This window comes from Phacochoerus africanus, chromosome 2 (genome assembly GCF_016906955.1).
Source record: "Phacochoerus africanus isolate WHEZ1 chromosome 2, ROS_Pafr_v1, whole genome shotgun sequence".
NCBI lineage: Eukaryota > Metazoa > Chordata > Mammalia > Artiodactyla > Suidae > Phacochoerus > Phacochoerus africanus.
Genome location: NC_062545.1, coordinates 64,422,876 through 64,444,064, shown reverse-complemented (window position 1 = coordinate 64,444,064; position 21,189 = coordinate 64,422,876). Strand labels below are relative to the sequence as shown.

General features: G+C 36.2%; 1 protein-coding gene across 3 annotated transcripts in view; it reads left to right on the top strand.

Moving 5' to 3' along the window:
• MMS22L (MMS22 like, DNA repair protein) overlaps nt 1-21,189 on the top strand; it is a 144,130-nt gene that overhangs the window by 17,267 nt on the left and 105,674 nt on the right. For all 3 annotated transcript variants that reach the window (XM_047761371.1, XM_047761363.1, XM_047761380.1), the window contains 3 exons: nt 821-934; nt 9,622-9,798; nt 20,761-20,823. In XM_047761371.1, the coding sequence (XP_047617327.1) occupies nt 821-934; nt 9,622-9,798; nt 20,761-20,823 (354 nt within the window). The remainder of the gene's footprint in view (nt 1-820; nt 935-9,621; nt 9,799-20,760; nt 20,824-21,189) is intronic.

Sequence of the window (21,189 nt, the reverse complement as noted above, 5' to 3'; positions counted from 1 at the left end):
AAATTTTAGTCTGGGAGTTCCCATTGTGGCACAGCAGAAACAAACCCGACTAGGAACCTTGAAGTTGCGTGTTCGATCCCTGGCCTTGCTCAGTGGGTTAAGTATCTGGTGTTGCCGTGAGCTGTGATGTAGGTTGCAGACACGGCTCAGATCTGGTGTTGCTGTGGCTCTGGTGTAGGCCAGCAGCTACAGCTCTGATTGGACCTCTAGCCTGGGAACCTCCATATGCCATGGGTGCGGCCCTAAAAAAAAAAAAGACAGAAGACCAAAAAAAAAATTTTTAGTCTGTATTATAGAGAATCAAAATTTATTTTCTAATCATTTTCTTAGAAGTCTTTTTATTTGGCGAATGGATTAGGTCAAGAATTGGAAACCAGGGCCCTGGAGCCAGACTAGCATACCACCTGTTTTTGTAAACAAAATTTTACTGGAACACAGTCCCATCCTTTTTTGCCCATTGTCTGTAACTGATGTTGCACATCACTGACAGAGTTGGATAGTTGTGGCAAAGACTGTTTCACCAGTAAAGCCTCGAATACTTACTATCTATCCCTTTACAGAAAAACTTGGCTGACCATTTTACTAGATGATTAAAGCAGAGGGTTTTTTTTTTCTTTCAAGTTGAAAATAAAATTCATTGTGTATTTTTGTTTTGAAAATGGGAATTTATTTTAAAAGTGAATGAAATGGTACATTTTTTATAAAAAATTTTATGTAATTAAGCATAAATTTAAAGTCATCTTTTAAAACATGTGAGGAGGTATGTGGCCTGTAAAATTCTACTGTCTTTGAAGTTACTCTTTTTGGTTCTTTCCTTCAGGTAAGGCCTTCTGAAGCATTAATGAGTCACCATTGCACATGTCCATGCATTAAGGAGTTATGGATACTATTCATTCATCTTCTCGACCACAGAAGTAAATGGTCTCACTCAGAAGTAAGTTGTAAAACTGATGTTACTTATCGTTACTAACCCTTGCATTGAATTTATGCAGTGGATTTGGCAAAGAAAAATCTCAGAGGTACTTTTTTATAATAAGACAACTACCACCAACCAGAGCAGTAACTGACTACTGTATGCTTAAACTGTATTTTTAACCCTACGCTAGTAATGTGAAACATCTAGGAGACGTACAAAATTTGGCTCTTATTTTCTCAAGTTCTTTGTTTTATCAAGAATCTTTTTGGATAAAATACTTTAAAAACCCTCTAGTACACCCTCTAGTAATACTAGAAACATTTTAGTCAGGAAATGAGGCAGATTTAAATTTCGGGAGAAATAAAACAGGTTTCTATTAATCAATTTTACGGTATCTTATTTCAAGGAGGGAGGAAGAAAAATACAAGGGGAAGGTAGAAAATTTTATTTCACCTCATTTTGAATCACATCTTCAGAATGGGAATTTATTTTATTTCAGGTGCTCTGGATTAATGGAAACAAATATCCACAGCTAGAAGTAAATACAAATAGTTCAAAATGATATATGTTCTTACTCAGGAGTTAAGGATAATTTCTTCCTATATACATTTTCAATAATTTATTTGTAACAACAACATCAAAAAATTCCTCTGTAGCTCTCTAAGTCAAAATCTCAATTCTAATATTCTAAAAATTTCTTTAAAGAAGCTACACTTTTCAGGGAAAGGTAAGTTGAAAGAACAATGAGCTATCACGCCTATTGGAATGTCCAGAATCTGGAACACTGACAACTCTAAATGTGGATGTGGGATGTAGAGCAGCAGGAACTCTGATTTATTGCTTATGGGAATGCAGAATTGTACAGCCACCTTTGGAAGACATTTTACTATTTCTTATAAAACTAAACGTAATCTTCCTAAATGATCTGGCAGCTGTGCTCCTTGATATTTACCCAGTAAAAACTAATAACACAAAAACATGTACATGGAGGTTTATAACAGTTTTACTCAATTGCCGAAACTTGGAAGCACCAAGATGTCCTTCAGTGGGTAGATGGATAAATTGTGGTATATCCAGACAATGGAATACTCTTCAATACTAAAAAGAAATGACCTATTAAGCCATGGAAAGACATGGGAGAACCTTAAATGCAAATAACTAAGTGAAAGAAGCCAGTCTGATAAGGCTACATACTGTATGCTTCCAACCATATGACATTCTCTGAAAGGCAAAACTGTGGAAACAGTAAAAAGATCAGTGGTTTCTGGGAGGTGGGCAGAACGTGGGATTTTTAAGGCAGTGAAAATACATGATATCACTAACGTATATGATGGATATATGTCATTATACTTTTTCCCAACCCATAGAATGTGCAACACCAAGAATGAACTGTATTTATTTATTTTTGTCTTTTTGGGGCTACACTCATGGCATGTGGAGGTTCCCAGGCTAGGGGTTGAATTGGAGCTGTAGCCGCTGGCCTATACCACAGCCACAGCAATGCCAGATCTGAGCTGCTTCTCCTTCCTACACCACAGCTCACAGCAATTCCAAATCCGTAACTGAGTGAGGCCAGGGGTTAAACCTGTGTCTTCATGGATACTAGTCAGATTTGTTTCCTCTGAGCCACAACAGAAACTCCTGTGAACTGTCATTTAAACTGTAGACTTTGTGTAAGTATGATGTGTCAGCGTAGGTTCTTTAGTTGTAGCAAATATACCGCTGTGGGGCAGGATGTTGTGATAACAAAGGAGGCTGTAATTATGGGGGTGGGGCTATTTGGGAAGTCTCTGAACTTTCCTTTCAATTTTGCTGTGAACTTAAACTGCCCTAAAAAAATTAAATCTTAATTTAAAAAACAAGAAAGAATGGTTTATATTATATGAAAAAGAACTTTAGATACTTGGATATATGGATATATGTCATTAGTTTCTTAAATTTCCCAGTTTTTCACACTTTGGGTTTGGGTACTGCTATAAAATTTTAATAACTGTATTTCTGTAGGTTTATAGTACTGTATATATTTAGAGTTATTATTTTAGTAGTAAATTTACTTGGTATAAGTAAAATAAAAAATAAGTATAAATTTAACATTTTTAACTTTGAGTAAGAAAAAAATTTTCTTCTTGGCATTTAGGTTTGTCGGTAGAGCTCAGCTTTCTACAGTGAGATTTAAATTTTACAAAGTCTCAGCAATTTTTTCCTATGATCATTTTCCAGGTCATTTTATTTCATTTACATGGTAAACATCAATTTTACCATTTTCTGCAAAACTCGGCTTTAAGAATTTTATATTTTTTTAGAATCATTCTTATAAATTTCAGACTTGAAGTTGTAAACCATATATAAATAATGAAAACATGTTCATGCTTATTGCCATTAATCTTTCCCTAGATTCTAAGCAGAAAAGTAGGCATAATTTGAAATTAATTTGTAGAAATTTGCATAGTAATATATATTTTTAACCTAAATGTATATTTTGGTCTTCAGAATTGTCTTAAAATAATAAAAATCGGAGCTCATTTCATTTTTTCATACAAGTAAAATAAGTTATTGACAGAATTTGAAAGCTATTTTATTTTGAAAGTTAAATTAGAAGTTTCCATTCACGACAGTAAGATAGTTTGACCTTCCTTCTAAAAAAATTAATGTAACCTATTCACGCTGGGTTCAGTCACACAATAAGCATTTCAAATGTGTCAATGAGTTCCCGTCGTGGCAGCAGCAAAAACGAATCTGACTAGGAACCATGAGGTTGTGGGTTCGATCCCTGGTCTTGCTCAGTGGGTTAAGGATTTGGCATTTCTGTGAGCTGTGGTGTAGGTCGTAGGTCACAGACTCAGCTTGGATCTGGCATTGCTGTGGCTATGGCATAGGCCTGCAGCTATAGCTCTGATTCGAGCCCTAGCCTGAGAACCTCCATATGCTGCAGGTGTGGCGCTAAAAAGCAAAAAAGAAAAAAGAAAGTAAGAAGTACTGAGGCCAAATACTAAATGCAAGGTGAGAGCTCATGTCAGCTGAACCATGAAGCTTAGAGGCAGTTGCTGAATTATGTAAACCGGAACATTAGCTCTCCTACAGTATAAGGTGTAGGAATCAAAGACAAACCTCAGAATCAACTCTAGTGGTAACCTACTATATGCCAGCTACCCGTAAACCTGGGCCCCCAAAGTGAAGAACTAGAAACTCAACTGAATTTGTAAGGAAAATTGCCTTTTTCCTATCTTTAATTAACTGTGTTGCTTTGCAGTTTAAAATTGCTTTAATGTATTTGTTCTTGTAAGCCAGCACTCATGAAGGTTTACAGCTTGAGTTCATGTGGCTTAGATTGTACTAAAGATTTCAAGCCAGTGAGGTTTTTTTTGTCTTTTTATCTTTTCAGGGCCACACTGGTGGCATATGGAGGTTCCCAGGCTAGGGGTCTAATCAGAGCTACAGGTGCTGGCCTATGCCACAGCCACAGCAACACCAGATCCGAGCCGCATCTGAGACCTACACCACAGGTCACAGCAACGCCGGATCCTTAACCCACTGAGCAAGACCAGGGATCAAACCTGCAACCTCATGGTTCCTAGTTGGATTCATTTCTGCTGCACCACGACGGGAACTCTCCCAAGCCAGTGAGTTTTAAGTAGCCTTGGACAACAGATGAATGCTTAAACCCACCCACATCTTCCCATGTGATACCCCCCAAAATATAGAATAGCAAGAACAAATAAAACTGCACAAAAAAACATGCTGATAGCATAACTGCAGGATAGGAATGTTCAAAGCGGTAAATTAAAAGCTACCAAAACTCTACCACACTTTTCCATCAAGCAAGGGCAGCCTGAGAAAAAACTACTCTGAGGAGAGCTAGCAGTAGCCATAAAATTGTTGTAAAATCATTGAAAGAATGTGAAAAATATGAAATGCTTTCTTGTAGGTCAGAAAGGTAGCAAGATCTAAGATAACATGAAAGTGGGAGCATGACATGAGGCGGCATGACATGAGGAGGCAATCTTTGAGAGCTTGTTTGGAAGTTCTAGCAGAGGAGCACAGCTGCTTGTCTGCCCTTGACCGAAGAATAGGCCATCTCTATTAGGGATGGTCATCCTCTTCGACCAAGTGCACAGCTTCAGGAGGGGCACACATGGAGTGGTGAGGGAGGAAGGGGACACCCACCTAGCCAGCCAGGTCAGTGAAATCAATGCTGGTGATCAGTGGGGTGACAGATGTCACAGCCACATTGCCCTCATATCTGAGGAGGCAATCTTTAGTAGAGTTTCTGGAGAATAAAAAAGCAAAAAGGGAGTGGTTCCCCCTTGGTGATTAGGCGGTGAAAGGGACAGGAAGTAAAAACAGAAAACATTGAAAAATAAAAAAATAAAAGGATTCACACACATTCTTCCACTACCACTACCACCCACCACCCCCAAAAAAGGAAATCTAGTAAAGAAATGGCTCTTAACATTGGCAAAAGAAGAATTCACTGAACTAGGAATCTTTGAAAGTAGTCCAAATCTACAAAATGAAACTAAATAAGTCTTCATAAAGTTAGTACAAGAAAACAGAATTGATATACTTTAGCTGAGGATACCGTATTCCCTAGAACGACTATAAAGCAGAAGAAAATGGAAAGACAACACTCCAGACTGAATTAAATAGATGAGTATTTGGGGTTGTAAAGAACACCTTGAATGAGATATTAAAACAGCCCAGAAGCTGGGATTGAATGGAAAGAATAAACTGAATGCAGGAGAGAAATGGAAAAAATCCTTTTAGAATTGACTAAATTACAAAGTGTCCAAGGAGAGTAAACTCAGGTGAAGATTTAATAAGGGGCATGGAAGAAAGGCAGAAAAACAACCAAGAGAGTAAAAATGAAATAACAGGTTAGAGGGAAAAAATGGTTGAAATTGAAGATAGGCAAAGAAGAAATTAACTGCATGAATAAATGGGGTCCCTAAAAACAAAATAATGGGATATAGCTAATATTCAAAACTACTATCCAAGAAAACATTCCAGAAGTAAAGGAAGAACTACATCTACATACTGAAAGGGGCTGTGTGCTAACTGGAAAGATGAAATCCAAATAATCCATCCTGAGACATATCCTAAAACTATTTGACTTGAGACATAGTATCTTCCAGTCCCCTAGGAAGTCTTCAAATTTCATAGACAAGAAGACTAAGTAACTTAGAAGAGCAAAATAATTTGACGTGCACTAGACTTCATAAGACAAAAGTAAGGCAACAATGGAGCATTTAAAAAGACAAAACTTTCTCCTTGTGAAGACTCAGCCTGAAGTCTGTAACCCAAAAGAGGGTCACATGACCCTCACATGACCATGTTGGCATCCTGATCCCTGGAACATTTTGTACCAGAAACTAAGGAGGTGCTGCAAAAATGCCGAGGACATGTAAAAAGGGCACAAGGGCCACTGTGAAGATTGCCACCCACCAAACCTGGGATAATTTGAGCAAGAAAATAAATGACAGCAAAGGAATATAATCTATATAGTAAGGAGCTGTGAGTCTACACGGATAAAAATCAATGAATATGTAAATGGAGAGAAGCAAAACTCTTCCTCATAAATGTAGAAGTAATTATGGGATTTGAAAATACCAATTGACAACCCTCATGTAATTTTTTCAGATAAGAATCCTCATTGGCTGTCAAAGTATGATGAAAGACACAGTGTTTACATAGCTTGATAACTCTCTGCATAGTAACTGTTACAAAGGGAGCAGTAACTTTACATACAGTACAGAATACCTAGCAGAAACCACCTTACATAGGAGATGGTAAACCAATAATAGAACAAATTGAAATTATGTACCCTCAATATGATGAAATAAATAAACAAAAACATTTTGGTATTCCTGCCAAAAATGCATAGTGTGAATCTAATCATGAAGAAATACCAGTGAAACCTAAATATTGGCCTGCTCTTCAAACATCAAGGTCGGGAGTTCCCATTGGGGCTCAGCAGGTTAAGAACCCAACTAGTATCCACGAGGATGCGGGTTCGATGCCTGGTCTCACTCGGTGGGTTAAAAAATCTGACCTTGCTGTGAGCTGCAGTGTAGGTTGCAAATGAGGCTCAGATCTGGTATTGCTGTAGCTGTGGTGTAGACTGGCAGCTGCAGCTCTGATTTGACCCCTAGCCTGGGAACTTCCATGTGCTTCAGGTGCTACTGTGGAGAGAAAACAAAACACAAAAACATCAAGGTCAGTCATGAAAGATAATGTCTGAAGAACTGTTACAGATGAAACTGAAAAAACGTGGTAGCTAAATGCAGCATGTGTGAATAGAGAGAATGTCTGATAAGCTAAGTTCCAGAGGAGGAGAAGTAAAAAGTAGAAGAGAAAATGACTTAAAATTTTCTAGTGTTAATGAAATCTATGGTATTGAAAAACCCAGCGAATTCCACGTAAGGCAAAAAAACAGCCAGATACATCTTAGTGAAATGGCAGGACATCAGAGACAAAGAGAAGAGATTAAAAGCATTCAGACAGAAAGATATATTACTCTTAAAAGAGTGGCAATTAGACTGACAGCTGATTTCTCAACAGCAGTGGAGGCCAGTGTGAATGATATTGTATTAAAACAAAGTAATTTTCAACATAAAATTCTTTATCCAGCAAAATCTTTCAAGACTGGGCTGAAACAATTTTCACTGAAGCAAAATTAAAGGGAATCCTGAAAGATAAATTCCAGGCAGAAGAATAATGATACCAAAATGAGAGGGGGTGGTGGTGTCTGAGCTGTAGAAAGAATAAAGGGTAAGTTAAATGGTAAATGTTTTGTATAAATCAATAATCTACTGGGATTAAAAAATAGAGTTAAAGTACCTAGTAATACTGGCATATAAATTGGGTAGGACATAAGTGAGTTAGAGTGTTTTAATATCCTAGCTTTGTTTGAGAAGAACAAAAATGTATATTAACTTCTCAAGATATTTGAATGTATGCTGTTCTTTCTAAGATAATCACTAAAGCAAGAGAAAGTAGGCTATTTAACTTACAAGCTAATGAAGGGGAAAACAATGAAATAAATAGTCAACCCAAAAGAAGACAAGAAGAAAGTGCTGGTGAAAAAAAACTACCTGTGTAAATAGAGACACAGACTAAGATGGTAGATTTAAAACTAAATGTATGTCATTACATTAACTGCAGATGGACTGTTCATTTAAAAGACATACTGTCCAAGCAGGCTGTAAGCTGTTTACGAGAGAGATTCTGAAACATAAAATTCAGAAGGACTCAGAATTGATAGAAAAAGATATAAGAAAAGAAATGTATTTAACTAATATTGGAGAATATTAGACTTTAAAACAAAAAAAAAATTGTCATTTCATACTTGATTAAAAAGGTCCAATTCACCAGGAATATAAAATAAATTTAAATTTTCATGTGGATAATAATAGCTGTTAAATATAGAAAATAAACATTGATAGATCTACAGGAAGAAATGTACATCTGCTTAGAAATATTGGAATATATTTTTGAACATAGGTAAAAAGATATGGAAATTATGAAATATCGACATAAATGATAAACATATTACTAACTGAAGCTTTGGGACTGCAGCTAAAGATATAATTAGAGGGAAATTTATTACTTTATATACAAATGTTAGAGGAAAAGAAGTTGAAAATTAATGAGCTAAGAATTCATCTTAAGTTAGTGAAAAAAAAATCCCTGTATAGGGAGTTCCTGCTGTGGCATAGTGGATTAAGGATCCAGTGTTGTCTGTTTGGCCCAGCGCAATGGATTAAGGATCTGGTGTTGCCATAGCTATGGCATAGGTTGCAGCTGCAGATCAGATTTGATCTCTGGCTGGGGAACTTATCACTGGTGCCGAAAGAAAAAAAGTGCCCTGTTTAATAAACCCAAAGGAAATAAAAGGTTCTACTAAAGTAACTAACACAAATTTATGAGATTTAAAAATAATAAAGATGATCAAATCTCATGAGATTCTACAGACATTAAAAAAGAGACATCGTCAATACTTCATACTTACATTTATATGAAATGGACAAATATCTAGGAAAAAATCTTACTAAAACTCATCAAATGTTTAACAACAGTAAATTAGGTAAATGGTTTATCATATATATTGGAGTACTCTGATGAACTATGGCTGTACTCACTAATATGGATAAATCTCACAAATATAATGTTGAGGAAAAGAAGTAAGTTACCAAAGAATAGAAACAAACACACATTAAAAGAAAAAAAAACAAAAGCAGATGAAGCCAAACAGTGTATGATTGAGGTTTTTTATTTATGTGGCAAAACTTATAAAACTGGGGAATGGAAGTCAGAATAATGGTTAACTCCTGGATAGGAGAGGAGGTTGTGATTTGGGAACATCTAGGACCTTTTAAAAGTTTTAGTCATTTTTTGGAGTTCTCCTGTGGTGCAGAGGGTTAAGGATCCAGTGTTGTCACTGCAGTGGCTTGGGTTATTGCTGTGGTGTGGATTCTATTCCCGGCCCAAGAACTTCCACATGCTCCAGGTGTGTGGGGTGGGAGGGGAAATCTACTAGTCATTTTCTAATTCTTAACCTGGATATTTTTATTATTTAAGTTTTGTATAAGTATTTTATCTTCTCTTTTGTGTGTATATTTGTTTATAAAAATGGAGGGAAAAGCTCAAATCAAAAGTTACTAGATCATTGTGAATTTAACTGAATTGTATTACCTCTTTTTCTACAGTCATTTTGGCACTGGTTAAATAAACTACTTAAAACATTCTTTGAAAAATCAAATGACCAAAGAAGACCTTCTGTGCCTATAATTCAGCCCAGGGATCCATTGGGTTTTACTTGGTGGATTATTACTCATGTAGCATCATTTTACCAGTTTGATCGCCATGGGGCACCAGATGAAATGGTAAGTTGTTTTTTTTTTAACTTTCTTATGGTATCAACTAATATATATATTTTTTGTAGACAAATTAGGGAGTAGAAACAATAAAAATCAGATCATAATCCTACAGACATAAATTCAGCTTCAGAATCTAGAAGCTGTAGACCTTTCTGTAAACAGCTTGAAAAATGGTAATCTCTGCTTTTGTTATTTAAGGAAAGCAGTTTATTTAAAGAAAAGACTTGAAATCTAGCCCTAACTGTGCTACTAAATAGTTGTGTGACCATTAGTAAGTTACTTAAACCTTTCTGGGCCTCTGCTCTCTCATCCAGAAATCATGGGATTGGATTTTCTATTAAGATCCCTTCTACTCTGAAATCTGTAAGATTGCCAAAAGGAAAGCCTAGAAATGAACTAGAAAATCTTTTTCAATATATTTTAATCTATTAAACAGCCATGAAGTTTACATCAAACGTAAAGCAGAGATTTTAACTATTATGTTAATTTCTAGTTAGAAACATTTTTCAGTGTTAAAGAGCCATACTGAAATAAAACCAGCTGGTAGCTGTATTTATTTGAAGCACCATTTGTATATGATTTCTAACATGTTCAGAAATAGTATAGTATTATATCAGCCCATCAGTTCTGCAAAATAAGCATCTAGAATCTTGAAGTCTGTTTTTTTTAAAATTGGCCTTTTCTTCTGGGAGTAGTTAGCACACCAGGCCAATCATCAGACCTATCTGTGAATTTTTAAAAATTTGGATTTTTCAAACCTGGAGATCCTGATTTAGTAATCTGGTCTGGAGTTCAAGAGTTTTTATTTTCAAAAAGCTCCTTTGATCTCATTCTCTATGAGGTATGAAAACCAATGCCTTATGGAACATGTTCCTTGATGGACTTCCCAGATTTTCTTCTTTTTGGAATATTGACAGAGCTCAGAAATCATCTATGGAATCTGATGGTCAGTTAGTGTTGACATAGTGTCATAGAAATGGAAAGGGCCTCAAGAGATTCTCTAAAGTGATCCCCTAGTAGTAAAAGAGCCTTTAGATCTTAAGATAATGTAGATAATGAGTCAGAAGGTACTTTGAGAAGTCAACACTCAGCTCAGTATCAGTGTATCCAAGCATTCTACCAATTCATTGAAAGAGGGCAATAGAATGAGCTTTTCAGAGAGAAGGATCCTTCCCATGCTGATACATAGTAAATAGTAAATGTTAGCAAATTGGCATTATTACTGTATTAGTCCTTTTATTGAGTATTTTAACGGAGTTACTACAGTTATGTTTCACGTCTTTTTCATTTTTTAAAATTTTATTGAGGTACAGTTGATTTACAATGTGATAATTTCTGCAGTGCAACAAAGTGATTAAGTTATACATATACACATATCCACCCCTTTTTTTTTTTTTTTTCTCTTTAGGGCAGCACCTGCAGCATATGGAGTTTCCTAAGCTAGGGGTTAAATCAGAGCTGCTGCCAGCCTACACAAGAGCCGCAGCAACACAGGATCTGAGCCGCGTCTGTGACCTGCACCACAGTTCACGGCAATGCTGGATCCTTAACCCACTGAGCGAGGCCAGGAATCAAACCTGCATCCTCATGGATGCTAGTCAGATTGTTTCTGCTAAGCCACTACGGTCTTGTTCAGATATCCAGTCTTGTTCAGATTCTTTTCCATATATATTATCACAGAATATTGAGTAGAGTTCCCTGTGCTATACATTATGTGCCCATTGGCCATCAACAATGAAAGTATTCAAAAAATTTATCTATGTATCAAAGTGCTTTATGTAAGAATTTTTACTTGTCTTACCATCCAACCTTAATTCTTCTAAATACACTATTTCAGATTTTAATCAGTGTAAATAAATATAGTAATTAAGCACTTTTGAGTTCCTGTTGAGTGGCTTTCATAATAGTAGGTGCTGATGATAGGATGCACATGACGTAGATTATACTACCTCTTGCTTCAAGGAACATGCTTTCAGGTTATTAATGCTTGCTGGAACTGCCGTTAACATTTATTTGAGTGAGTAGTGTATTTCAGTGATGACTGGTATTGAACCCCACATACTCCCAGTGTGGTAGGTAATCTAGGCACATTAATACATATCATTACTATTACTACTGTAGTATTGGATTGTACTGCTATAACCAGCCTCAGTTACATTGCTGAAATCACTCTTCAGTTTCATACAGAGAACTCCATAGGAAATTATATTAGCTTTTATTAGCTTTGGATCAAAATAGTAAATGAATTGTCTGTATTTAAAATAGCTTAACATGTATCTTTTAATATTTGTCAGCAATTCCCTTATGGTTTTCTTTCTTTTTTATTTATTTATTTATTTTTGTCTTTTTGCTATTTCTTGGGCCGCTCCCGCGGCATATGGAGGTTCCCAGGCTAGGGGTCGAATCGGAGCTGTAGCCACCCGCCTACACCAGAGCCACAGCAACGCAGGATCCGAGCCGCGTCTGCAACCTACACCACAGCTCACGGCAATGCCGGATCGTTAACCCACTGAGCAAGGCCAGGGACCGAACCCGCAACCTCATGGTTCCTAGTCGGATTCGTTAACCACTGCGCCACGACAGGAACTCCCCCTTATGGTTTTCTTTTGCCAAGATGCATTTATTTTTCTAAAATCTTAATTTTTAAAATTACGTAGAAGGTTTTAAGAGGAAAGAGAGCCCTGGATATTTGGGAATGAAACCTTTCATATGATAGATGTAATAAAGATGTATAATATATATGTGTTATGTGTAAAATAGGCTTTGCCTTTATTCATGAGTACCCAAAGAGTTTCAAACATTTCTTGACTTCTTAGTGGCTTTAAAAGAAAAACTCAAGCTGGTTTTCATTAGGGGTGATACTTCCAGCATATTGTATTTGCAAAGTGTTTAAAATATCATAGTGACTATTTGGTTTTTATCTCAGTGAAGTGTTAATGAAGTAGGCAGGAGGCTGATACTATATCCACTTTACAGATGAAGATACTGAGGTACACAGTGGTTAAATATCACCCTATTTTTACCACATAGATAAATTTAACATGTGGATCCTCTTGAATTGGTCTTTAGTCTTTGCCAGGACAGTCTCAGTTTATGCCCATTTTCCCCTTATTCCATCTGGCTAGTTTTTTTCCCTTTTATTCTCAAAAGTGGCTCAATTTGATTTATAAATCATATAATCACTTTAATCTATGATCATAAAGGCATATTGACTCATTCTTTCAGAGAGATTATGTAGGATGTTAAATTGTGTTTGGAATTATACCTAGATCAGAATTTTGAAAATTACTTGAATTCTTTTTTTTCTCCTTAGGATGTATTAACATAGCCATCTACCATATAAAAAATGGTTATGCATTAAGCATACTTTATTTCACTAAAGAGTAATCTGGTGTAAGAGGATGATATGAAGTAATAATGGTTAGTTGTATGTTCTGCAGCAGAAAAATACCTACATGCTTCTGATAATCATAGAGATGTTTCAGTTTTTAAATGTAAACTGCTTTGCCCTGAAGGTTAATGTGAAACCTTCACATTTTAAATAGGTTTGGCTAATTTTTTAAAAGTTTATGTAAGTTGGATTTTTTGCTGTATGTGGATTTAAATCACAGAACTTTCCAGTTGCTTAATACAGACTGTAAGGAAAATCTGATATCTCACTCCTCGTATTAGACATTTAGATTTTCATATATGTTTGTTAAATGCTTTTCTGCCAACCTAGATGGGAGTGTTATCCTCTTATAATCCCAGTCATTTATTTTGTTTATTTTAATGAAGTATAGTTGATTTATAATGTTTCAGGTATACAGCAAAGTGATTCAGTTTTATATATATATTATATAATATATATAAAATTCTTTTTCAAATTCCTCTTCATTATAGGTTATTATAAGATACTGAGTATATAGTTCCATGTGCTATACAGTAGGTCCTTGTTATTTGCCTGTTTTATATGTAGTAGTATGTATCTGTTAATCCCACATTCCCAATTTATCTCACCCTCCTCCTCCCCTTTTCTCTTTGGTAACTGTAAGTTTGTTTCTTTTGAGTCTCTTTTTGTTTTGTAGTTAAGTTCATTTGTATCTTACTTTTAGATTCTACCCATAAATTATATCATGTGATATTTGTCTTTCTTTGACTTATTTCACTTAGTATAATCTCTGGGTCCATCCATGTTGCTGCAAATGACATTTCATTCTCTTTTATGGCTGAGTAATATTCTCATGAGTGTGTGTGAGTCTACACACACACACACACATATATATATATATACCACATCTTCTTTATCCATTCATCTGTCGAGGGACATTTCCATGCCTTGGCTATTGTAAATAGTGCTGCAGTGAACAGTGAAGAGCATGTATCTTTTTGAATTAGAGTTTTTGTATTTTCTGAATATATGCCCCAGAGTAGAATTGCTGGATCATATAGGGAAACTCTTATTTTTAGGTTTTTTTTTTTTTTTCCCCACTGTACAGCAAGGGGGTCAGGTTATCCTTACATGTATACATTACAATTATATTTTTCCCCCACCCTTATTTTTAGTTTTTAAGGAACTTCCCTATTGTTCTCCATAGTGGCTGCACCAGTTTATATTCCCACCAACTATGTAGGAGGCTTCCCATTTGTCCACACCCTCTCCAGCATTTATTATTTGCAGACTTTTTGATCATAGCCATTCTGACTAGTGTGAGTTGGTATACCTCATTGTAGTTTTGAATTGCATTTCTCTAATAATTAGCAATGTTGAACATTTTTTCATGTGCCTGTTGCCTACCTCTCTTTCTTCGTTGGAGAAGTGCCTATTTAGACTTTTTTTTATTGGGTTGTTTGATTTTTTTTTTTATATTAACCTGTATGAGCCGTTTTTGTATTTTGGAAATTAATCCCTTTCATTTCAAATATCTTCTTCCATCCATAGATTGTCTTTTCATCTTGTTTATGGTTTCCTTTGCTGTGAAAAAGCTTTTAAGTTTAATTAAGTCCCATTTGTTTATTTTTCCTTTTGTTTCCATTACTCTAGGAGATGGATACAAAAAAAAAAAAAATTGCTGAGACTTAGATCAAAGAATGTTCTGCCTGTGTTTTCCTCTAGGTGTTTTATAGTACTCAGCCTTACATTTAGGTCTTTAATTCATTTTGAGTTTATTTTTGTATATGATTTATGTTAGAGAATGTTCTAATTTCATTCTTTTACAGCTGTCCAATTTTCCCCATTGCCACTTTTTGAAGAGACTATCTTTTCTCCATTATGTATTCTTGCCTCCTTTGTCATAGATTATTTGACCATTAGCACACAGGTTTATTTCTGGGCACTCTAGCCTGTTGCATGATTGATTATTTATCTGTTCTCCCCCCGCCCCCCCGCCCACAGTATATGGAAGTTCCCTGGCCATGGGTTGAATCTGAGCTGTGGCTGTGACATATGCCACAGCTGTGGTAAAGCCAGATCTTTAACCCGCTCTTCTGGGCTGGGCATCGAACCCACACCTCAGCAGCAACCCAAACCACCACCAAGACAATGCTGAATCCTTAACCCACTTCACCACAGCAGGAACTCCCTTTGTATCTGTTTTTGTGCTGGTGCCATAATGCTTTGAGTTCTGTGGCTGTGTAGTATAGTCTGAGGTTAAGGACCCTGATTTCTCTAGCTCCACTCTTTTTTTCTCAAGATTTGGCTATCAAGTGTCTTTTGTGTTTCCATACAAATTTAAATTTTTTGCTCTAGTTCTGTGAAAAATGCCATTGGTAATTTGATAGGAATTGCATTGAATCTGTAGATTGTTTTGGGTAGTATGGTCATTTTCACAGTATTCATTCTTTGAATTCAAGAACATGGTCTATCTTTCCATCTGTTTGTATCATCTTCAATTTCTTTCACCAGTGTCTTATAGTTTTCAGAGTACAGATCTTTTGCCTCCTTAGATAGGTGTATTCCTAGGTTTTCTATTCTTTTTGATGTGATGGTAAATGGGATTGTCTCCTTAATTTCTTTTTCTGCTATTTCATTGTTAGTGTATAGAAATGCAACAGATTTTTGTATGTTAATTTTGTATTCTCCAACTTTACCAGTTCATTGATGAGCTCTAGTAGTTTTCTGATAGATAGCATCTTTAGACTTTTCTATATATGATATTATGCCATCTTCAACCACTGACAGTTCTACTTCTTCCTTTCCAATCTGAATTCCTTTTATTTCTTTTTATTCTTTGATTGCTGTGGATAGAAATTCCAAAACTGTTGAATAAAAGTGGCAAGAATGGGCATTCTTGACTTATTCCTGATGAGAATGCCTTATCTTCTTACAATCTGTGTCTTCTATTTTATTTTTTAAATTTCTTTTTAGGGCTGCAGCTGCAGCATATGGAAGTTCCCAGGCTAGGGGTTGGATTGGAGCTCCAGCTGCCGGCCTACACCTGCAGCCACAGCAACACAGGATCCAAGTCACATCTGTGGCCTGTGCCATAGCTTGTGGCAAGGCCTGATCCTTAACCCACTGAGCAAGGCCAGGGATGGAACCTGCATCCTTATGGATACCAATTGGATTCTTAATCCACTGAACAACAAAGGAAACTCCTAATTTTAAAAGCAAATATATTTTGAAGAGAAAAATTACTTTGAGGCATTGCAGAGATCATTTTAAGAGCACTTCCTCTCCCCAGAACCTCGTACAGTCAGTCAGGCCAGCTGATGCTTATTTTTGAAACATCTGAGATGATGATTAGGTAAAAAGTGTGAAATACAACCTTAAAATGTGAGTTGTACCAGGTTACCTAGTTGGTTGGAACTGGAGAATGGGAGATCTACTTTATATTTCTGGTGGAGAAACCACCTGTGCTGAAACTTAAGTGTCAATTTTGGTAGTGGGTTAAGAAATGTAAAACATAGCTCCAAATTGATGTGTTTTACCCCCTTTTTGTACTATAACTTAGTATATACAACAAATACTATAGCTGCTCAAAGTTAAGTTTTCCTGTGGAAGAAAAATCTGTATCACTTATACATATTCTCCTACTCAGACTTGATTTAAACATGATATGGTTGTCATTCTTTTCTCTGAATTATGGTTTCTGCTTTAGATTATAACCACAATAATATTAAATAGAGTTGAAATTCTTTGGACAAGAATTGTGCTACTTCTCTCTGATTTGTGTGATTCAGATTGTTAGACCAATTGAAATATACTCAGCACTATCAAGTCATAAAGCTAAATATATCAACCTTGTCATGGTCCTCCTTATTTGGGACTGGTGGTGATTTATCTTAGTTAAAGATGACCTAAAAGTGGATTGCTGAAACCTGAGGGAAAACTTGTTAGGAAAAGAACTCTTTTATTAGAGTTCCCTGATGGGTCAATGGTTAAGGATCTGGCATTGTCACTGCTGTGGCTGGGGTTGCTGAATTTGATCCCTGGCCTGAGAACTTCCACATGCTGCAGGTACAGTTAAAAACAAACAAACAAACAAAACAAAAAAACAAAAAGAAAAAAAGAGAAACTCAATTATTGATAGCAAGATATAATGGAAGGATGACACTGGATTTGGAACCAAACCTACTTGGATGTGAATCCATGCACTGACTTATGTATCTGACCTTTCTGAGACTTAATTGTGTTATCTGTGAATGAGGTACAGTTTTGGTTTTTTTTTGTTTTTGAGGAAGTAATGTAAAGACCCTAACACAAGGTACATATAATATTGATAGAACAAAATGATCATCTTTTTGATAGAGTTTTAGAGCCAACTACCAAGTTTTATGGAACAATCTTCAAGGCTACTTCATTTCTGACACCAATTACAAGCTCAAGGATCCCCAGAACCATGTAATTTACCTGAACTTAAAGAGCTCACTGAAAACTATGATGCTCACAAATATGATTTATTATAGAGAAAGCATATAAATTAAAATTAGCCAAAGGAAGAGTACCTAGTGCAGCATCGAAGAGAAATACCAGATGTGGAGCTTCTGTTGTTCTCTCCCCATGGAGTCAAGGCACCTTAGTCTCCAAGTATCAGTGTATGATAGTATGCAGGGAGTATTTCCACCCAAGGAAGCTTACCCGAACTGCAGTGCTCAAGAGTTTTTATTGGAGCTCCATTACATAGGCATGATGGATTGCATCAACATGAGGGTTAAGCTCAGTCTTTAGATCAATTAATATAGGACCAAAAGCCTCCAGTCTAAATTAAATTACTGGTTTTCAGGCATAGCCAGCCCTACCCTAAGACTATGTGGGTGTGTTCATCTTCCACCCTCAATTACATTGCTAGACTGTCTAGCATGCCAATAGGCTTGGGACAAACAAAGATGCTCTGATCAGGCAAAAGAGTCCAAGGGCCCAGAGATTAGCCCCCAGAAGCCAAGGATAAATTCAGAACTCTAAGCAAGGCCAGATTCTTCACTATATATTTTTTCCTGATAAGTATTTTGCATTCACCTTATTTATGTGAATTTATTTTAATAGCTGCATCATTGTATTGGTTATCTGTCTAACATAATTTGGCAGCTTAAAGGAATGAACGTTTATTACCTACACATTCCTGAGGGCAAGGCATCAGTAGGAGCTTAGGTGGAATGTTCTGGCTCAGGATCTTATGAGATTGTAGTCAAGCTGTTACCTGAGAACTGTCTCTAAAAACTTGAATGAGGTTGGAAGATTAACTTCCAGTTTTACTCAACCAGGCAGGAGGCTTCAGTTACTCATCGCATTGGCCTCTACAGGCCTATTCATATGTAGCTTTTCCCAGGAGTCAGTGAGGGAGATTGTCATTAAGATGGAAACATCAATGGCTAATAACTTTATCTTGGCAATGACATCCTATTACTCCTATGAGTATTTGTATTCTGTTGGTGACAGACCAACTCTTGTACAGTGTGGGAAAGGGTTAAACAAGATTATGAATAGTAGAAGGCGGGGTCACTGAGGACTGTCTTAGAGGCTGGCTACCCCAGTTACTAAGTGTCTTTATTAAAGAAATAGTTACAGAGTTCCTGTTGTGGCTCAGTGGTAACGAACCTGCCTAGTATGCATGAGGACGTGGGTTCAGTTTTTGGTCTTGCTCTGTGGGTTAAGGGTCTGGAGTTGCCATGGTATACTCATAGACTCGGTTCAGATTCCATGTTGCTGTGGCTGAGGTGCAGGCCAGCAGGTGCATCTCCGATTCAGCCCCTAGTCTGAGAACTTACATCACTGTGGATGTGGCCCTAAAAAGACAAAAAAAAAAAAAAGGAAGAAAGAGAGGGAGGGAGGGCGGGAGGAAGGAAGGAAGGAGAGTTACTTAGTGATTTTATATAGTTAGCATCAAACATCAACATTATCCAGCTGTTTAAATTCGAGAATATTGAACATGCTTTAAACTTTTTATTGGTCACTGGACTTCATCTGTATGTACAGCATAGTTGTTATAATAGAGATAGGAGGCTCTTGCCTTTATTATTTGAGGCCTCTGCTTAGTTTTCTAAGGTTTTATGGTTAATTTTTACACCTTTTATTCTTCTTGGAGACCCTTTTTTTGCTTCTGGTTTTGACCAGGACCCGTGTATCCAAAACTTAAAGAACTGAGTATCAAGTGAACAGGTATCCTGTGAAAATGTCTTTTAGGTTTTCCCCACTGGAAAAGTAGAATTGTTCATAGTACCTAGCCTTTATGAAATTTTTTGCCTTTCTTCCTTATTGCAGAGAATCTTATTTTATCCTATTGTAGATGGCTGAGGTTGCCAGATAAGTGACTGCTGGCTAAATGAGGTAGCACTATGTAAAAGTTTTATTTTCTGTGTAAAAGTCTTAGTTGGTTGTTAGCTAGAGTAGACCATCTTGAGGCTGTTTTGTATGAAACAAAGGCAAAAGTCTCTGCTGAGTAAAGTATAAAGACCACTCAGTGTAAAAAACTCTAAAATATATGTAAAACACAAATAACAAACGCCGGAGAGGATATGGAGAAAGGGGAACCCTCCTGCACTGTTGGTGGGAATGTAAGCTGGTACAACCACTATGGAGAACAGTATAGAGGTACCTTAGAAAATTACATATAGGACTACCATATGACCCAGCAATCCCACTAGTGGGCATATATCCAGACAAAATTTTCATTCAAAAACTGCATGTACCCATATGTTCATTGCTGCACTATTCACAATAGCCAAGACTTGGAAACAACCTAAATGTCCATCAACAGATGATTGGATTAGGAAGATGTGGTATATATACACAATGGAACACTCCTCAGCCATCAAAAAGAACAAAATAATGCTATTTGCAGCAACATGGATGGAACTAGAGTTTCTCATACTAAGTGAAGTAAGTCAGAAAGAGAGACAAATACCATATAATAGCATTTGTATCTGGAATCTAATGTACGGCACATAGGACCCTTTCCACACAAAAGAAAATCATGGACATGAAGAACAGACTTGTGGTTGCCAAGGGGGAGGGGGAAGGAGTGGGATGGACTGGGAATTTGGGGTTAATAGGCATAAACTATTGCCTTTGGAATGGATAAGCAGTGAGATCTTGCTGTATAGCACTGGGAACTATATCTAGCCACTTATGATGGAGCATGATAATGTGAGAAAAAGGAATGTTTATGTGTGTGTGTGACTGGGTCACCTTGCTGTACAGTAGAAAATTGATGGAGCACTGTAAACCAGCTATAATAGAACAAAAAACATAATAAAATATAAAGTTTTTTTCTGTTAGAATGTATCTGACAGCAAAAATTATGTATTTGTCAAAAATATTTTAAATTAATGGAAGTACCTCTGTTTAATATCACAACTCCTGATAAGGATTATGTTGGATTGGAACAGATGTAATTTTTTTTTTCTACCAAGTCTGTCAACTAGCTCTTTACCAAAGTAATTTTAGACATTTCAAGAAATAGCAATGATATCAGATGATAGATTAAATGAAATTTATATCTAGTTTGATATTTTATTTTAATGTATAATTAATATTTTCTCCCTTTCTAGAGACAAATGGAATCAAATTGGAACTTTGTAGAAGAACTGCTGAAAAAGTCCATCAATGTTCAGGTATACATTTAAAGTAAGACAGTTTGTGGGCTTTGCTAAATTTTTATGTTACAGATTTTATTTATCAGAACCAAGCAAACTGTTAAAATGATTTAAATAACAAGCTTAGTTTACTTACTAGAAGCCTGAAATAGAATCATCATTCTTTGTTAATGCAGGGTCCTACAGAAGTTTATATTAGTGACTATCCTTTGAAGATCTTTATTTAACACTTTAAGTTGCCATTTAAAGGACAAAGATAATTATCCTACTTGGTGACTTTGACAAAATGTATTCAAAACATGTAGTAGATGCTTCAGAACTATAAGCCGTTCCTTGGCTGTATGATATCAAGTCTAGGAGACACGATGAGGGAGATAGTAGCAT